The sequence below is a fragment of the Megascapheus bottae genome, chromosome 17 (assembly GCF_031878675.1).
Source record: "Megascapheus bottae isolate mThoBot1 chromosome 17, mThoBot2.hap1, whole genome shotgun sequence".
NCBI classification, from domain to species: Eukaryota; Metazoa; Chordata; class Mammalia; order Rodentia; family Geomyidae; genus Megascapheus; species Megascapheus bottae.
Window position 1 is genome coordinate 41,981,690 of NC_143525.1, and position 20,528 is coordinate 42,002,217.

The 20,528-nt window shown below is 42.6% G+C and overlaps 1 protein-coding gene across 3 annotated transcripts; it reads right to left on the bottom strand.

The window, feature by feature from the left end:
• Nucleotides 1-1,462: 1,462 nt before the first annotated feature.
• Nucleotides 1,463-19,667, bottom strand: Vezf1 (vascular endothelial zinc finger 1). 3 transcript variants are annotated; one of them, XM_090351093.1, is made up of 6 exons: nt 19,447-19,667; nt 13,476-14,170; nt 12,673-12,736; nt 11,234-11,435; nt 8,479-8,628; nt 1,463-3,835 (listed from the first exon to the last, which is right to left on the bottom strand). In XM_090351093.1, exons 1-6 carry the CDS (start codon nt 19,477-19,479, stop codon nt 3,408-3,410), a joined length of 1,572 nt encoding a protein of 523 aa, XP_090207219.1. In that variant the 5' UTR covers nt 19,480-19,667; the 3' UTR covers nt 1,463-3,407. The 3 variants fall into 3 exon arrangements, with proteins under 3 accessions (XP_090207219.1, XP_090207220.1, XP_090207222.1); XM_090351094.1 differs by having other exon boundaries at nt 11,234-11,417; nt 19,447-19,664; XM_090351096.1 differs by lacking the exon at nt 19,447-19,667 and adding an exon at nt 19,023-19,191.
• Between the last annotated feature and the right edge of the window lie 861 nt (nt 19,668-20,528).

Sequence of the window (20,528 nt, forward strand, 5' to 3'; positions counted from 1 at the left end):
TAAGGCAATTTTCACAGAAAATGTGTAAGTTCCCAATTCTATATAAAATAGATACAGGTATCCAAAACTTTTCCATTCAAGCGTCACTCACTGACTTGCTGTTCGGTGATACTGTCTTTTGGATACATCTCCCTTAACTGCCTCTTGATGTCTCAATCATCGTTAACACGCTGCTTCATGCCTAGCACGTTGCCGATGGTCAGGGGAGTTGTACGGCTTCGTACAGAAGGGATAGTGCCCCTTCTCGTCAGCCTGGTGCCTGTCTACCTGCCTTTTGCCTGCTAATACTAACCAGCCTAGCACCTGCCTTCCCACTCTTTCCAACCCTGGACTGGAAGTATATACTTGAAGAAGTAGTGCTCCAATCATTTCTATCATTACCACAGTGAACTGAAGAAGCTTCAGCATTAAGCAATCCATCATAACATTTGTGACTGGTTAACTTTTAATTTGCCAAAATAAATCTGCAGTATTTTGCATGTTAGTAATACAGTGCTGGTATTGACAGGTAAAAATCATCATCTGCTTACATAGAAACCTTCATTTAGGAGCACACCTCAGGAGGGAAATGGATATACAATAAAAGGCAAATGCAGGCCAAGCAGCAAGCCCTACAGCATAACAGGCTGGAAGTCAGATTTGGGGATTATCTAATACAACTGTTTAGCTGCCAATCTGATAAAGGGGAAGCTCTCAACCAGGTTACAGCCAGAAGGGAAAAACAGATTCTGCCTTTCCGTAGAGTGGTGACCGTCGTGCCTTCACCTGGTTGGCTCAGTTCATCAGCATCACAACTCAGCTCCAGTTCCAAGATTTAAAGAGTTTCACCATACAACCTGTTGGGCCCCCTTTGCGGTGGCCTGCCTCACCATCGTCCTGCCATCAACTCTCTCCCTCCCCAAAAAAGACACGACGTGGCTTTATTATTGCAGACAAGCTTCTTAAGTGAATAAAGAATGCATACAAAATAGCATTTTAACTGAAGTCATACAATGAACTCTCACTTCTGTTTACTATACAATGAATTGATAAAACAACAATTTCTAGTATACATATATATATGTATATGTATATATATATATATATATATATCTTTTTTTTTTTTTAAAGAACTAATACTTTCAGGATTCTGATGAGCACACTCAAGCCTCCACGTAGGGCCCACACCTGCCCCTTTAGCCACTGTGGAGGAAGCCTGAACTATCTGACTCATGAATGAGTGTGACTTCCAGCCCACCAAAGAGATGATAGGTCCCAGCAGGAAGAGCCAGAACCCAGTCTTGGATATGCACGAAAAGAAACAAAGGCTTCCTCCAAAGGCTTCCTCCAAAGGTACGCCTCCCAATCCAGACCTCAACGGGGCCTTTCACATGAGTCCTGCCAGCAGTTCACACATGATGCTCTACATATTAAAAACAAACCAGTTTTTGTACTGTAGATAAGAACAGTTATAACAAAGTCATAGCTACATATTTTTCTCTACATTTTGTTTATTGAGACAAACTAATTAAAAGGCACAAACATAGGGCATGTTTACATGGACATTGTAACAAACATATACATTAAAAGTGTAGGAATGTGTTGCCTTCCTGCTAAACAGAAAGTTCCTAAGCTTTTTTATATACAAAAGTTGTACAATTTAATGTCCTAAAGTACAAAAGATCATTTATAAAATTATTTTTACACTAGGTACTATTTATTTTTCTTTACTATGTAGTTCAACCCCCTAGAACTGTTTTGAATAATGACACACAGATACCTGTCCCTGATGTCAAGAGTCTGCCTCTGATGCAAGGTATTTTGATGCTTGAACTGACACTGGGGTATAAACAAAAGTCACCCAGTTTGATAGTCAGTCCTGAAAACATTCTGCAGAATTAACACAACTAATTTCCATTTCTCTTAACTGCAAGATTTAAAACATGAAAAAAAAAAAAAAAACATATTGCAACTTAAAAAAAAAAATCACAGCGTCTTGGTTTTAGTTAGCTTTCAAAAAAAAAAAAACCCCAAATAAAACACAATGCTTTAAAAACATTAATAACGTGGCATGATGGTGTAAAGAGTATCTGTTTTCTTAGCTTTTGGTTTCTATCTTATGTACAGAGATAAAACATCCCGCTAAGAAATAAAAAGCACATGTTTCAACATGCACAATCACTGCTGGGTTTCCACAGAGAGTGCAGGAAGTTGTCTCCCTGAAAACACCACAAAGCTGATACAAGTGTTTTCTAAAAGAAAAAAAAGTGACATCCATATTTACATAGTTGAATGAACAAATCTGCACAATACTTGATTAAACGGAAAGAGGGAAAAAAAGATACACGCTGCTTGTTCTGAAGGGGCATACTACCTAGTTAGTGGTTAGAATAAAAACTGTATACAATTTAATATAAGACATAAACTCTAGTGAGCATCTAACACATCTGTCCCTGTTGTAACATCAACAGGCTCTGATTGGGAGAGAGAGGGGCATATCACATCCCAGTGCCTCCAGCGTCTTCCAAATTAAAGCAATATATGAGTTGTTCCAAAGTACTTCTTGGCTCCTAAATAGGAGTCCCACTGGCCTCCATCTGTCAGGAGACTGTCTGTCTGCACACTTGACTTTTCTTCTGTCAGGTGCAGCCTTTTCTTACCAAAAACACCTTTTTTTTTTTTTTTTTAATTTTTTTTTAAAAAGTCAACTACAGTGCTATATTCCATCAGGATTAATATGCTGAGCAATATTTACATCTCCAAATATCAGGTCACAATCCCTATCATATGTTGAAGTTAGAATGATAAATTATCATATGCTTTGCATATCAGAGCTGGTATCACCTTTCCCATAGGGAATGCTGCCTGAAATTAACATATTCCCAAAGGTAAAATGCATATTCTCTGAAATGCATTTTATTATGACAATGCATGTACTTACTCATAAAAATAATAAACACAGACAATTCTACACTAGCCTCAATCTGTGGATTTCAGATTATAATTTCAGGTTAAAATCAGCCATCCACCTTGAATATGGAGAAGAGCTCTGCTAGTGTTCAGAATAAAATGACTTCTTGGGATTAGAAATGGTAAATGCTGTTTTTATTTTGAAATGGGTTTTGCTTTTTTATGACTGGTTTTAATTCTGGCGTTTCATCTTGTCAAACACTACTATCCTGTTTAAGCAATGCTGTCGGCTAAAAGGAATCTCTGATTAAACTAAAGTGGTCCAGTGATAAGTTACATATTACCCTCCTTTGAATAATCCCAGCCAAATTGGAGGAAAATACTACTATACTCTTATTAACTAATGTAATAAAATACCCCAATTTCATCATTTGCTTTTTGCTTTAATCAACTAAAAAAAAAAAGTAAGCTGCTGGCAAATATTTACTTTAACCCATGTTTCAACCGTATAACACTGTTTACCAAGGCGGGGACGTCGGCAAGGCTTGGGGCAGGAAAGGCATGCTTTCTACAGGCCTCATTGCTATATTGAGAGGGGCAGCCAAAGTCATAGGCGTGGGCAGGTTCATTGGAGAGGTGATTGTGACAGGGTGTGCTATATTCACCGGGGCAGTGACAGGAGTGGGGAGGTTCACTGGAGTAGTGAGTGTTAAAGGAGAGGTCATAGAGAGCGGGCTGGTTATAGTTACAGGATGTCCTATGTTCATCGGGCTGGTTATGTTAACTGCACTTGAAACATTTACTGGACTTCTCATACTCATGGCAGCTGCCACTGTGACTGGGTTTGACATAGTCCCAGATGACACTGAGGATGTTATATTGAATGGAGTAGTGAGAGTCACAGGTGTCGTAGCAGCCGTGGAGGTTTGGCACAGGTTAGCAGCTTCTAAAATGAGAAGACAAAAGGGCCATTAGACTCTCAAACAGTGAACAAAATTCACACACAGTTTTTGAATCAACTTCTTTTACAAGAAGTGACAAGCATTTAATAAATCAAATGACAAATTCTCTACCAAATGCTGAACAGGAAGAGAGGATCCTCTGTACCCAAGCTTGGGGGCCAGGGGCCCGTGTGCAAATCTCTTCACTGACGCTTTGCCTCCTGCAAGGACTTAGGCAATTTGTTTAGCCTTGCACTTTTGGTTTCAAGTTCAGGTTTACTTACCTACCTCACAGTGATGCTGGGAGGACCAGTTAACTTCTGTAAGGCACTCTGGGGGCAGAGATACCAAGTAGGGCTAAGTGTCCTCACTACCACTTCATGCAGTTCTTCTGAGTTCTAAAGACCTTCCTGGGAAGAGCCAACCACCAGCAGGCCAGGCGAAAAGAGCTTGCTTACAGAGCTGGGCCAATGGTTACACAATAACAGATAATCAGAAAAATCTTCTCATAAGGCACACTAGCAGAGAAAGGTGTGTGTATTCAGTGACATGTTAAAGTCTTCTTAGAAGTGAAGCCATATTCTGTTAAGGTTTTTAAAATGCATAATTAGAGAATGATAAATAAGCTAGAGTCACAGGAAAACTGTTCTAATTAAATACTTCTGTATTTTCTGCTTATATTTCTTAATTATACTAAGAAAAACACTGCTCAGTAGGCCTGTGTTGTCCTTCTACTTCCTCTTCCTTTTAATGGTGATATAATTGCCTACTTTATTCTTGCATCATCTAACCACACATGTCATATACACTACCAGCTACCCACAAGGACTAACTAAGGCAAGGAAACCCTGCACTGAGTTGGGATATACTGCAATGCCTGGACACTTCTTAAAAAACATTTCCCTCAAAGGTAACACCCCAACCTACCCCTCCACAAAGCTTAGAACCACTAGCTGGTGTGCCACAAAATGGTATAAGGGGGGAAATGTGTGGGCTGGTGGTGACGTGGTTGTCAAAACAAAAAACCCTACAAGTCTGCACACAGATCACATAGGGGTCGTATTAGCTCAGGTGGAGCCCTTAGTAAGCAACTGCTCTTTTGTCAATGATAGAACCGCATATTCCTTACCAGTTATTTCCCCAAACTCAAAAGTCAACAATCCATCCATCCATCCATCCATCCACTATCTATAAAGTTTCTTCTTCTTCAAAAAAAAAAAAAAAAACCCAATTTCCAAGATATTTAATAATAAAATTTATATGAATCTAGGAAATTCATATTTTTAAAAACTCGTCTGATAATCTGATTTCATAAAGGTTTGAGAATCTATAACTTTAAAATAAGACATTTACTTTCATTTTTGTTTCATAGTACTAAGATCTGAGCTCAAACACTCAAGCTTACTATGCTGGCACACTACCACTTGCACAGCCTTGCTTTTTTCCAGCTATCTTGGAGCTGGAGTCCCTTGAACATCTATGCAGCTGGCCTTCAGTTGCGTTCCTCCAATTTTCGGCTCTTGAGTGGTAAGGATTACACATATGAGCCACTAGTGCCGGTCTAGGTCTAATATTTAAAGAAATACCGTGATTTGGGCCAGGAGTTTGGCCTAGTGGTTAAAGTGCTTGCCTCGCATGCATGAAGACCCGGGTTCGATTCCTCGGTACCACATATAGAAAAAAGCTGGAAGTGGTGCTGAGGCTCAAGTGGTAGAGCTCTAGCCTTGAGAAAGTCCAAGGACAGTGCTCAGGCCCTGAGCTCAAGCCCAGGACTGGCAAAAAAAAAAAAAAAAAGAAATACCGTGATTTAAGTTTAGATTTTCAGTTCAGTAATGTCTTTTCCCCTAAAATATGACTTTACTCAGAGGAATACAGAGGTTTCTAACATAAGTGGTCATTTCCAGAGAGATTCATGCTACAAATAGGAGCACAATAGTATTTTGTTTCAGGAAGGTCAGAAGATGAGCTAAACAATCAAGTCTCATTGTGCAAAGCAAATTGAAATACAATACCAAACAGAAGAATGCAGAAACAGAATGGGAGAGAAATTCAACTCAATTCTGAGGTAATGGTAGCATTGCTAAAGTTCCTTTCCTACTGCTTTCTTCAAAAGAATTTTCAGAATATAATGCAACCCTTCTATTAATTACAATAAAAAATATATGAAAAAAACCACTTTTGAGTAGTAGAGTAGTATAGCACTAATCTATATTTAGCTTAAATATTAAGTGTTTCTTTCTTATGACTTAAAACCCTTTTACTGTCATTCTTTCTCTAAGAAAATACCCCTCATAATACATTTTCTTCTCCACAATAGTTATCATAGCACTATATTTTTCTCTATACTCTCCACTTCTAGACAAAGCATTTGTGTGTGTGCATACATGTGCACCAGTCCTGGAGAACTGGGCCTTAGTGCTGTCCCTGAGCTTTTTCAAGGCCAGTGCATTTTACCACTTGAGCCACAGCTCTACTTGTGGCTTTTTGTGATTAGTTGGAAATAAGACTCTCACAGGCTTTCCTGCATGGGCTGGCTTTGAACCATGATCCTAAGATCTTACCCTCCTGAGTAGCTAGGATTACAGGCATGAGCCACCAGTCAGTGCTTGGCTTTGACAAAGCTTTTTTTTTTTTTTTTTTGCCAGTCCTGGGGCTTAAAGTCAGGGCCTGGGCACTGTCCTCAGACTTTCTCTAGGCTAGTACTCTATCTACCACTTGAGCCACAGCACTATTTCTAGCTTTTTCTGTGTAGGTGGTATTGAGGAATTGAACCCAGGGCTTCCTGCATTCTAGGCAAGAACTCTACCACTAGGCCACACTCCCAGCTCCTGACAAGGCAATTTTATAAAAATGACAAATCTTCATTAGGAAGATAGGAACAAAATCACTGAAGCTATGGCTTAAGTGGTAGAGCACTTGCCTAGCAAGCTCAAGGTCCTAAATTAGGAAACAAAACAAACAAAAAAGGATCAAGATGTACCCTTTTCCTCCAGTACCAACAGATGTATGAAGATGGGTGCTATGCATTTTATTTTATCCAGTTACAAAATGTTAGAAGAGATCTGAGTAAAAGCACAAACATGAGACAAAAAGAAAGAAACTAACTATAAAGCAATAGAATTACATATAGAGGAACCTACTCTCGAGGATCTCTATGGATTTAAAATAAAGGGGCTGGGAGTTTGGCCTAGTGGTAGAGTGCTTTTCTAGCATGCACGAAGACCTACGTTTGATTCCTTGGTACCACAAACATAGAAAAAGCCAGAAGTGGTGCTGTGGCTCAAGTGGTGGAGCTCTAGCCTTGAGAAAGCCCAAAGACTGGCAAAAACAAAACAACAACAACAAAAACTAAAACTAAAGGGGCTGGGAGCTCTAGTCTTGAGGAAAAGCACAGGGACAGTGCTCAGGCCTTAAGTTCAAGCCCCAGAACTGGCAAAATAAAATAAAATAAAGAAAAAGAAGAAAAAGCCAGAAGTGGCACTGAGGTTTATGTGGTAGAGCTCTAGCCTTGGGAAAAGCCCAAGGACAGTGCTCAGGCCCTGAGTTCAAGCCCCAGGGCTTGTAAAAATAATAATAATAGTAATAAATAAAAAATAAAGGTATAGGCCAGGTACCAATGGCTCATGTCTATAATTCTAGCTATTCTGAAGGCTGAGATCTGAGAATCAGATCGGCCTAGGCAAGATAGTCCATGAGACTCTTATCTCCAATTAACCACTAAAGAACTGTAAGCAGAGCTGTGGGTCAAGCGCTAGAGTACTAGCTTTGAGCAAAAGAAGGTTAGGGATAGCACATTAGCTCTGACTTCAAGCCCCCAAACTGGCACAAAATATTAAAAATATTTAAAAATAAAATAAAGTAAAGGAATAAGACAGCAGGGCTAGAAGAGGAGAGAAAGAATTCAGGAATCTGCCCTATGGGTGACATTATAGTGACAAAATAACTTACTTGAAATGGCTGCACAGAAACCTATAAGTCAAACCTGTAGCTAGTAAGTAGACAAGTATGTTGAGATGAATTCTTTGTAAGCTATACAGAGAAAAGCAAATCAATTTTCAACCCTGTAATAATTATAGTAAGGTCTCTACTAGCAGAGGTGCCGACAAATGCAGCTAAAAGCAGCCCCTGTAACAAACTAAAGGATATCAAGAGTAAGACCAAGAGAGAAAAATATATAACTGTAGAGAATGCATAATATACTAAATAATCCAATGCAGAAAGATCATTAAAATGCAGAAAATAATATAAGTTACAAGAAAATGAACTTACATAAACACAAGGATATTTTACTTACCTCTATCACTGAGAATATTTTAGAAATAAAGAGGAGCTCATAGTGCATGGAAACCGGCATTAAAAGGAACAGTTCCTTTAAATGCACAATGAAGACTAATATGACTTCAAATTTGTAACAAAATCAAAAGAACAGAAAATACTGAGAATTTTAATTTCCTAGTTATAAAAACTTACTTTACAAAAACTTGAGTTTGCTACAACTAAACATTACCAGATATTTCCCAGCATACAAGATTTACATATTTCCATAATGTTCTAGTCCTAAACTGTAGTTTCTCTCCTTTGATCATTCTGTACACTAAATGAAAACATATCCCCAGTCCCACCTAAAGCACTGGAATTCCCATCTTACCTTTCTTACGTGCTTTGACAGCTTCTTCCCACAGTCTCAGGGTCTCTACCTGCTTCCCTGGCCAGCTTGTCACATGCTGCTGCTGCTGCTGTTGCTGCTGCTGCTGTTGCTGCTGCTGCTTCTGATTGCTGGTCTCATCACTCATACATGCTATTTATTACAAAACAAGCCAGAACACTGTGTTTACCTTGAAATTGTATGGTCAATTATTCAAAATCCAAAACTTCTAAGGTACTTTGCTTCGTGCCAGGAGTTTGGCCTATGGTAGAGTGCTTGCTTAGCATGCGTGACGACCCAGGTTCGATTCCTTGGTACCACATACATAGAAAAAAAAGCCAGAAGTGGTGCTGTGGCTCAAGTGGTAGAACTCTAGCCTTGAGAAACCCCAAGGACAGTGCCCAGACCCTGAGTTCAAGGCCCATGACTGACAAAAAAAAAAGAAATGATACTTTGATTCCTTACACCTATAAATTTTACCATTTAGGCCGAGAGTGATGGCTCAAGCCTGTAATCCTAGCTACTCAGGAGGCTGAGATCTGAGGAGTAAGATCCAAAGCCAGCCCAGGCACAAAAAGGACCTGAGACTCTTATCTCCAATTAACCTCTAGAAAGTGGAAGTGGGGCTTGGCTCAAGGGTAGGGTGGTAGCCTTGAGCTAAAGAGCTCAGGGACAGTGCCCAGGCCAACCTCAAGCCTTATGACTCCCCCACACACAAAATAAATAAATAAAATAAAATAACCATTTAATACCTCTTACTACATTAGGTTTTCTTTTCTGCTTGTGTCTCAACTGATCAAAATAAACTAGCGCATTTTAAAATCTAGATATAAGAGGCCAGGAATGTGGCTTAGTGGTAGAGTGCTTGCCTAGCATGCATGAAACCCTGGTTTGATTCTTCAGTTACCCATAAACAGAAAAAGCCCAAAGTGGCACTGTGGCTCAAGTGGTAAAGAGCTAGCCTTGAGCAAAAGAAGCTCAGGGACAGTGCCCAGATCCTAAGTTTAAGCCCCAGGACAGGCCAAAAAAAAGTAGATACTTAAGAAGAAAATAATTATTTGCTATATTAAAAAAATAAGTGCCCTTAAAAGAAGAGAGCTATGACTCAAGTGGTAGAGCACCAGCCTTGCGCAAAAGAGCCAATTAAGAAATTGAGGCCCTGGGTCAAACCGCAGTCCTAGTGTATGCACGCACACACAGACTCATGTACACATAGTGGAAGACAGGTAATATTAATATTATCATGGACTCAGGGTTCATTACATTACACTAAATACATTGGCTTAAACACAATGATATATGCTACAAATAAAATTTAAAGTATGGTACTATAGATAATAAATTCAAGGTACTTACAGAAGTAGATGAAATTAAAACATATTTAAGCCATCCATGAGAATCTGGTATCTCTATCATATGCAATACATATGTAAGATAAAGAATTAGGAAACTACTCTCTGCATTCTTCTAGCAAGAATAGGGAAGTGCTTTTTTTTTTTTTAAGAAAGACCATCTGAGTATTTACAATATTATTAAGGGACATATAAAATTATCAATATAGACAGATGGGCTATACACAGCCAATCAGAAGAATCATATGTGTCTGTCCTGTCACATACCAAATGACTTCACGGGTTACATATAGTCTGTAGGTTCCTCACTCCTAATCTAGTAGGTAGGGAAACTAAAAAAAAAAAAAAAAAAAGGCCATAGGGGGCCGGTGACCTGGTAGTAGAGTGCTTGCCTAGCATGCACAAAGTCCTGGGTTCGATTCCTCCGTACCACATAAACAGAAAAGCCAGAAGTGGTGCTGTGGCTCAAGCGGTAGAGAGCTAGCCTTGAGAAAGCTCAAGGACAGGATCTGAGCTCAAGCCCCAGGACTAGCACCAAAAATAATAATAATAAGCGTAGGTAAAAATATTAAAATTTACCATTAAGTCTCTTGAATATTTGACCTTCATTTCTAAACTTAAGGCAAGCAAAGTGTTTACACCTTTAGATGACTATTTTCCTAAAGGTTTGGATTTGAAAAACAAGTTTTTTGGTTGGTCATGAGGCTTGAACTCAGGGACTGGGTGTTATTCCTGAGCTTTTCTACTCAAGGCTAGCACTCTACCATTATGAACCATAGCACCATTTTCATCAGAAATAAGAATCTCACAGACTTGCCTGGGTTGGCTTCGATCTGCAATCCTCAGATCTCAGCCACCTGTGTAGCTGGGCTTATAGGTGTGAGTCACAGATTCCCAGTTGAAAAATAAGCTTTTTAACACTGTCTTCACACATTTAAGGTTATTATTATTAGGAGACTTCTACTAATAAAACCAGGAGTTAGAAGAGACATACTTGAGAATCTTCCTAAGTTTAACAATTAAAATTGTCCAACATATAACAAGCTTACCAATATGCCTCTGCTGACTCAATTCCCACATACTCTATAGAGCCTTTTATTCAACCCACATAGAAAAAGAACACACTAAAAAATAGCTGTATTTTGCTCTATTGGTATTATTAGATAAGCACAGGACTAAACCAAAAGTAGTAGAAAGGTTATCAGTACTGTTTGCATGCATGAGTGTAATGCAGACTACCACACTGTCTCTATTAATGTCTATTCACCATTTTGGTGACAGAAGGAAATCTATTAAATGAACATAAATATAGTCACAAGAACACTGCAAAATACCTCTAATACATTATAGGAAAATCTAGGTATGATCAATATGAAATATAAAAGACTAGTGAAAGCATCGCCTACTTTTACTGATGCCTTGTTTACATGTGTTACAGTTGATGCTTTGGCTTTGCCCGTGTGTCTTTAAGTGGCTGGTGATGTACGCTGCACTCAGGAGCTTCCCACAGATGTTACATGACACCTTGCCTTCATGGCGCACCATGTGAGTCCGTAGTCTGTCTTTGGTAGCAAAGGCAGCAGTGCACGTCTGCATGAGGGAGGAAAACTTTTTTTAAATATAGACTATCCTGTTCTCATTTGAAAGTACGTTATATTCTATGTATTATCCTATCCATGGCAGCAAGCTGACTTAGCTAGTGGAATTTCCATTGTATATGTTACTTAAGCAAGTTATAATCATACTTAAAACACTTGGTGAATTTTAGAATCTTCCATTTGGGGAGAACTGACTTTGAGCTTCACAGTTTACTAAGCAGTATAATGTTGAACAAGTTACTTAGTTTACACCATGTTGTTTATCTGCATAATGGTGATATACCTACCATAAAATTACTGGAGATTAAGAAGAGCCTGGCACACATAGCAGACAATGATACTGTCCAATTAAGTTGTTGTTCATTTTTAAGATCTCATACAATTTAATAAAATCAGTTATTAACAAACTAAACTGAAAGTACTGAACAATGTCAACAACAAACTAGGATCAATGATGTCTAAAATAGTCACTTGATGTGGCAGAATTTTAAACTGAAAGTCATTATCATAACTTAAATCAAATAAATTCATTAATCTATACATTTTCACGTAACTAGAAAAGCATCCAATTTGATAAAAGAGACACTAATCTAATCAATGATAACAGGTGGGGGAAAAAATCTCTATTTCTTTTATTATAGTTAAAATTCCTTTATCCTTCCTGTATCCATCAACCCCCAAATTCATTGAAAACTTGTTTTTCCTGGAGACAGGTTTCCTATGTAGCCCACACTTCTTCATTCTTTTTTTTTGGCCAGTCCTGGGGCTTGAACTCGGGGTCTGAGCACTATCCTAGGGCTTTCTCAAGACTAGCGCTCTACCACTTGAGCCACAGCACCACTTCTGGCTTTTTCTGTGTATGTGGTACCAAGAAATCAAACCCAGGTCTTCGTGCATGCTAGACAAGCACTCTACCACGAGGCCAAACTCCCAACCCTTCTTCAGTCTTATATTCATTTCAAACACACAACAATCTTCACATGATTATAAATATTTTCTTCTTATATCAAAAATGCTGCTACTCAAGGAAAAGGAAATACAGCTTAATAAAAATAACACACATTTAAATGATCTTGTCTTATACAGAAGCTGTCATTTATATTTTATAAAACTAGAATCAAATGGACCACAATTACTCAAGACGGTGATTTGAAAATTGTTCAAGAATTGTGAGATTTGATTGGCTCAGACCTTTTGGATACTGTGCATTAAGTGCTACACTAAGGATAAGTCATTTTAACTCTTACTTGGCATTTGAAGGGTCTTTCTGTTGAATGGACATGTTTTACGTGACAGCTTAAGTGGTCAGGCCTGTGAAAGAGAGTTTCAAACAGAAGATGTAATGGAACACACATAGAGAAATGCTATTTAGGTGATGCTTATATGCTTGGTAGGCTGGAGGCGGGACTTTAAAGAAAGCTAGAATTACCAACTCTTCCCTCTTCCCCAAAGTCTCCTTACCTTTCTTACCATAAACAAAACTCAGTCCTTCTAAGCTGTTGTTTTTCTCCTAATCAACATCAATCGATATCAGGTCTTGGCTCTTTCTAATTACAAAATACTCAAAAGTTTTAGTCCTAACAGGAATCAAGAATACCTACCACTGTATTAATTTGAAAAGCTTTTTAAAAATATGAAGACTTCACGATTAATAATAAAATGTTAATATCCACAGAAAAAAATGAGAAAATGTACTGTGAGTATCCAAGGTCACCCCAACTTCCAGGAAGTTTGTTCCTTTGATTTGTACAGTGAACCTTATCTCTAACACAGCTGGACACTGATGGTCTATAAACTGGCAACTAAGTAGTCATATGCCAAATGAATGCCTGAGTCTATCAAGGCACCTCTCAGCTGAAATAACAGGTCAATCAATCACTATGCCACCACTTGTCAACCACACCAAACTGACCTAACGGTATAACATTTACATCGCCAATCTCCTCTAATCACACAGGTTTGCCCACATCTATTCTCATATAAACCTAGGTCCCAGAGACAAAACTAGAGTTCAATGACCCAACAGAAAAAGCAAAGCAAAATGTAGTACCTCGAGAATCCTTTCCCACAAACACTGCAAGTATAGGGTTTGGTGATGCCTCCTTCATGAGACCTCACGTGGTAAGTCATCCGGTCCTTTCTCTTGAAGCGCTGATTACAAATAGGACACTCAAAGGGCTTTTCATCTGAATGGGAGAGCTTGTGCCGATTGAGGTGGTACACATCTCGGAAGGCCTTCCCACACATCTCACAAGCATGGTTCTTCTTGACAGGCTTACTTGGTTTCTTGACAGACTGGGTAACGGGCATAGCTGTGGTGCTGGCACTGCTACTGGGGTTGGTGCCCGAGGAAGATGTAGTGACTGTTGACAAGATGCCTGCAATGGTTGAGACCAACGAAGTTCGGCTGCTGTCCCCAGCGATGGTGGAGATAAGGGGAACCACTGTAGTGGGGGTTTTCTTTGAACGGGACACCAACTTGATCCCTGTGTGGCAGGATACGTGGCGCCTCAGGTGATAGCTGTCCCTGAATGCTTTACTGCAGTAAGTGCACACAAATGAAGTTTTGGGTTTCTCTTTTTTAATCCCAATAGCATCCTTTAATGTTTCTGGTGCAGCCTGAGGTTTTTGAATGATTGGTATTGGAAGCAATGGTTTCTGGTCAGGGGGCTCCACAGCAGAGCTCAGGAGGGGCAGCAAGCTGTTCTGTGCTGCCTGCTGTTGGTGATGGGAGGCTTCCTGGGCCTAAAACCAAACATTTACACTTGAGAAACTCAGCCTTTCACAATGACCTTCAAAATTCAACATGCTCCAGACAACAGAGACCAGAAATAAACAGTCCAAGAGGTATTTTCTGCAGTAGAGATCCAGCAAAGATCTAGTTAACTCTCAAAGCTTCCAATACAAAGCATTCAAAATTACTCGGCACACAAAACTTTTGCAACTTAAGTTTGCTAATGGTGATCTTGCTTGCAAGCCAGCTGACTACAGTTACTCTGCTTCATTAAGTGTCATCCCAGCTCAAATCAGTTTGCACTAGTCTTATCAGAGCTGAAATCAAGTTTAAATAACTTGTCAAAAAAAAAAATTACAACCCAGTTGGGCCCAGAGGCTCATGCCTGTAATCCTAGCTACTCAGGAGGCTGAGATCTGAGGATCAGGGTTCAAAGCCAGCCCAGGCACAAAAGGACCTGAGACTTTCATCTCCAATTAACCACTAGAAAATGGGAAGTGGGGCTTGGCTCAAGGGTAGGGTGGTAGCCTTGAGATGAAGAGCTCAGGGACTGCACCCAGGCTGAGTTCAAGCTCCATGACCCACAAAAAAAAATTACAGACAATTTATTAATGCCTTACTACAGCAACCACACTCTCTCTCCTCTCTCTCTCTCTCATCTACTTCTTATCTGGGAGCATTCTTGTTACTCTCTTCCTCAGAAAACGTTAAGTGACTGAGAAAGGGGCTGTTACTAAGTGATGAGAGGAATCTAGTTATCTGAATACACATGTTAATTGCTGTTTATTTTTAAAGCTTTCAATTAATTCTACTAAAAGATTTGGTTGAAACAAAACCTGCTGTTAATCAACTTGGAAGGCATCTGAAGGTAGTCCATGGCAAAACACCTGGCAGTTGTTTTTCAGGTCATTTAATCTTCCAGTAGAATCTGCATCCTTTAGCAATATTAGCTGTTCAGACTCTATAAACTCACAAAGATAGAAAAACCAAACTATAAGGACTTAAATTTCTTTTTTGTCCATATTCTTCCAGCAGTTGAAGATTTTTGATAAAGTGCTAGACATTTGCTATTATAATGTGCTTTTCCACTCCAAAACTGGACACTGAAAGTTTCTTTAGCTGCACTGAAACCAACATTTCAACATGGGTTGGGTCCTTGATATTTATGAATAGTTTCTTGGTTTTGATTCTTACACCTCCATATGGATAAGCATTTAGGAAATGATGGAAACAATTCCTTAAATAACATCTTCCTAATGTTGTTCTTTATACCACAATTAGTTTTGAAACTCTTGACAATGAGCCCACACTCCTATGCTTGAGGGTTTTTTGTCGTTGGTTTTTGATTAATTTTTAGTCAATACCAGGGTTTGAACTCATTTGCTTGGCTGGCATTCTATCACTTGAGCCACACTTTCAGCCTTGCTTCTTGCTGGTTATTTTGGAGATGGGAATCTCAAGAACTTTTCTCCCTGGGCTGGCTTAGAACCACAACCCCAGAATTATAAAGTGTGAGCCACTAGCACCCAGCTTATGTTTGAGTTTTGTAACCTTACAAGGATATATAGACTATGAGAAGTTTCAAATTTTATTTACTGCCAGTCTTGGGGCTTGAACTCAGGGCCTAGGCACTGTTCTTGGACTTTCACCAGGCTAGCACTCTACCACTTGTGCCACAGCACCATTTCCAGCTTTTTTCTGTGAATGTGGTACTGAGGAATTGAACCAGGGTCTTCGTGCATGCTAGGCAAGCACTGTACTACTAGGCCAAACTCCAGGCCCAATTCAAATTCATATACTTTTTTTTTTTCTTTTTTCCCAAACCTGGGGCTTGAACTCAGGGCCTGGGCACTGTCCTTGAACACTTTTTGCTCAGGGTTAGCACTCTGCCACTTGAGCCATAGCACCACTTCTGGCTTTTTCTGTGTATGTGGTATCTCGGAAATGAACCCAGGGCTTAGTGCATGCTAGGGGAACATGCAACCACTAGGCCACCTTCCCGGCCCCCAAGTTCCAATATTTTAAGTACACAATATCCTAGGAAGAGCCCACTCCATAATCTCAGACCCTTTAGACAATTCTTTACCCTCTAGCTTTATAATCACTTGATTAGCTAATTAGATTGAAGAAGGTGGGGAAGACACAAGGAAACATACAGACATACAGACAGACATATACACACACACACACACATCCCTCCTCTACTGATGATTATAAACTGCACATCGCTTCATGTTTATTTAATGGCTATAAAACAGCTGAACCTGGAACTACTTCCCATCAATGACTAGGAGATGTGGTATTCAGAGCCATCAGTTTCAATTTAACAATTCTGACTTAAATATACTTTGGGTCCCAGAAGTACATTCAGAAATTGTGTGATTACTTATGAATATCTTTCTAGACTTACAACTTGACACTAAATTACAGTCCATACAATTTGTAGAGCTCTTATAACCACCAAAGTTATCCAACCAAAGTGACCTCGATAGAAAGTTCACAGAATTTAGACTCTAATCTTACCCCTTTCTTTTCCAACCTGGCTGTAGGATACCCATTTCCATATAGTATGCAAACAGTTTATAGCTGAAGATAGCTCAAGATGTGTAATTTCAAGGGCTAACAGATTAAACAGTCCAAAATGCACATCTTCTGTACAAAGTTCAAACTTATAACATTTTCAGACATTTTTCAATCATAAACAACCATTAGTACAATGAAATGCTCAAAGCATTTTACCAATCCAGATGACTGTAGCAGCATGACGTACTTTTTACAGCACTGCTGTGCTCCCTCCTCTTAGGAGGAACATAACAGGTTCCCACTCCTTGAGTAAAATGCTGCAGAACAATCACTACCAAAATCACTCTGAAGATTCCTAGGATCCCCATATGTCTGCATGATTGATGTGTTTCTAAAAGGGGCACTGAGTTTTCCCAACAGATAAGAGTAAAGAGTAACAACCATGGTCTGATTTCAGTTAAGGGATTTGTTTTGTAAATATAACTTATAAGTCTCTTTTGATTCACATCATGAAATCAAACTTTTCATTTTATCTCTCTCAAGTGCAAGGCTTTTTTAGTTCTGCCCATGGTTTATTTTTTTCTACGGCTGGCAAAAACAAAACAGAAATGTTACTTCATCATTCAGGGTGGTAGGATACTGCACCATGAAATCTCCAGTGCCAGAGGGTAAAAGATTTTGTACTGAAGCAAATTAGCATTGGTGAGTCATATCTTGAATGTCCTGTTAGGAAAATCATCCATCAAACATTTTAACACCTATGACTTTCACTTTTCACTAGGCTATCTGGAAAGCAAGCAGATATTATATTATTTTAAAACTATAAATTCAACAGAATGTTCCAGGAAGCACACGAGTGTTTAATTTAATATTTCCCAGTGAGAGTTACCTGAAGCTTGAACTGATTATTCATATTTTTCCACAAAAAGATGCTTATGCAAAATACTCATATTCATCTCCTCTAAATTAGAACTTTTCCAACAATTCTCACTGCACACATTGCAAGACCAGGATCAAATATTAGCTTCCACACATCTCCATAACATGGAAAGATTTTAATCACTTGGATATGCTTTATCCGATGAAAGAATAATTTTCCCTTTACATAAAGAATTTGGTTTTTCTAACTTGTTTTTTTAATCATATGAAAATCGGTTATATGGTTCATCACTGCTTCATTTGGAAACGATTATTTGAGAGCTGCTTCTAGATAAGGCATTTGCTACCTTTACACCAATTAGGATGCTAACTAGTCATGCAGTTTCCTTTTCAATACATCAAGTTGATTTATTACCGTATTTTCAAGTTCATCAAAGCACACTAAAGCAACGTGAGGTCAGAATAAGAAAAGGGGCAAGTTCATGAGTTCCATAATTTTAAGAATTTCCAGTTTTATGAAGTCCCAATGTATGCAAATTCTTTAAAAACCAACTTGCCCATATCTGAAAAGTGTCTTAATACGACAGACCGGCTCTACACAACAGGTAATGCTGAACGCCTTCCCCATATGAACTCCACTGGAATGAGCCGAGAGGTGCTGGAAGGATGATTTTTTTTTTTAATTCTGCATCCATTCCTCTTTAGTGCCTGAAGATCTCAAGGGCCTAAAGCTACACGTTTGCGGATTCCACCAAACACTGCAAGAGGGAAAATAAGAGGCGGGGGAAGGACGCACTTTAAAAAAAAAAGTTTGCTAACCTCCTCCGGCTCCCAAGTTTCTCTACGAGCTCCTCGCGACTGCCCACTAAACGCTTCCTTTGCCAACAGACACGAGGCGAGGGGCGGGGGGTGAGACAAAAGTTCCAGACCGGAGTCTTCCCACCAAAAGAGGTAGGGCGCGAGGGCAGCGCGGGTCCCCGCCGCGGCCACTGGGCCGAGCGCGGAGCGGCCCCGCGGAGGCCGCGCCGGGGCTTTGTGCGCGCGCCCGCCGGCTCCGGGGGCCCCGCCGGGCCGGCCCGGCTGGGGATGCCGCGGACCGCACGGGACGGACGGCGGGTGCCAGCTGCCCGGGCACCGCACCGAATCGAGACCCCGGGAAAAGTTTGGGGAGGGGAGACACGCTGCCAGCCCCCCCCCCGCGCACACACACGCGCGCACACACACACACACACGCGCACACGCACACACACGCGCGCGGCGTCCACACGGGGGGCGCGGCGGGAAGGGGGAGTGGCGGGGAAGCGGGGATACCCGCTATTCGCGGGAGGTGGGAGGAGGGTCACAAAGTCCACACGCAAGCACACGCACAAAAAAAAGGGGGGGGCGAGGGAGGCGAGGAGCGCGGGGACGGAGGGATGGAGCGGGAGCGGGATGGGGCCCCCCCTCCCCGGCTCACCCCACCTGGCGGCCCAGGCCCGGCACACCGGGGCCGAGCGGCCCGCGCTCTCCGGCGGCCCGGCGCCCTTCTTTCTCCCGGCCGCGGGGTGGTGACAGCGGCCGGCCTCCTCCTCCTCCTCCCTTCCCCTTCAGGGCGGGCGGGAAGGGTGTGCGTGTGCGTGTGTGTGTGTGCGCGCGTGCCTGCGGGCCGGGGGGGCTCCGGGCTCACCCCGAGGCCTGCTCGCTCCCCCGCACCCCGAGAGGCCGCCTCCTTTCACCTCCGCAGCCGGGATCCGTCAGGGCGGGCGGGCGGAAAAACAAAGGGGGATTAAGGCCGGGCCGGAGCGCGGGGCCGGGAGGGAGGGGAGGAGCGCGCGCCCGCCCGCCCGCCAGCCCGGGGCCCGGCCCCCCTGTGCCCCCCCGCGCCCCCCCGGGGGGGGCCCAGTACCTGGAACAGGAACGCGGTCCAGTTGGCCTCCATGGCTGCGGCGGCCGACCCCCCTCCTCCCCACTCCCCCCGCTCGGGGAGCCTCCTCAGCCGGAGGAGGCGACAACAAAGCGGCGGCGGCGGCGGCGGCGGCAGCGGCAGCGGCGGCGGCTCCTCAACATGGCAGCGCCGAGCGCGGCCACTTCCGGTAACCTCCGGGACGCACCACCGCGGCGGCGAGCGCGGGCGGGGGGGGAGCCCCGGCCCGGCCGCCGCCGCCCCCAGTGGCCCCGACCCCCTCCGGGCGTCCCGGCCGCCGGCCCGCCGCCTTGGAGCTCAGCCAGGGCCCGCCGGCGGAGGGGTCAGGGCCCCCGCGCGGGGGCTGGGGTGGGGCCGGGGGCGGGGACGGGGCGCGGCGTCCCCCCCCGCGGGGGTGTGTGGTGCTGCGGTCCGCGGCTCCGGCGGCTGGAGCAGGGGGAACTCAGGAGAGAAGATGGAGGACGCCAGGGTCTGGCGCCGGCCCACTGGGCACCGCCGGGCGCTCTCTGGTGACCCCGGCTCCGGTGACCCCGCGAGAACCTCCACGAGGGCGCCGGCCGCGGCGGCCACCCGCGAGGCAGTCACCCACGCACCGCCACACTGCGGGAGGCTCGCCCTCGTGCCCCTGCCCCGGCGCGGGGCTCCGGCCCCCAAGCCCTCCGCAGAGCCCGTGGCTCCGCCAACGGGCAGCCCCCGGGCGCACCTCAGAGCCTCCCGGCGAGCAGGGAGACTCTTCCCACGCACGGAGATGTCAAGTCCGGGTTATACTTGGGCGCAGGGCTGAGCTTCCCATCCTGCTCTGCACGGACGACGTGAAATTCCACCCCAACGCCCTCCCCGTCCCATCAGAAGCACAGACGGGAGAGCATCCACACGACATTGTTTCCGTCCTTTAATACACCCCCAAAACAAACATCCAACTTCTGGTTGGACGGCGTCGGAGATGTCACTGAGGTGACCCCAGCCTCTGTTTGCAGTTCCAAGACTTCAGTGTAGGCGTCACTGCTACTGCAGGATGTCCTGAATGTTTTCTATCCTTTTCTTACATAGAGGTAGCTGCTACT

Coding starts and splice junctions, on each gene's coding strand:
- Vezf1 (XM_090351093.1), bottom strand. CDS start 19,479: ATGGAGGCCAACTGGACCGCGTTCCTGTTCCAG. Junction 11,436..12,672: donor AAAGACCCTTCAAATGCCAA/GTAAGAGTTAAA, acceptor ATTTAAAAAAAG/TTTTCCTCCCTCATGCAGAC. Junction 8,629..11,233: donor TAAACAAGGCATCAGTAAAA/GTAGGCGATGCT, acceptor TGTAATAAATAG/CATGTATGAGTGATGAGACC.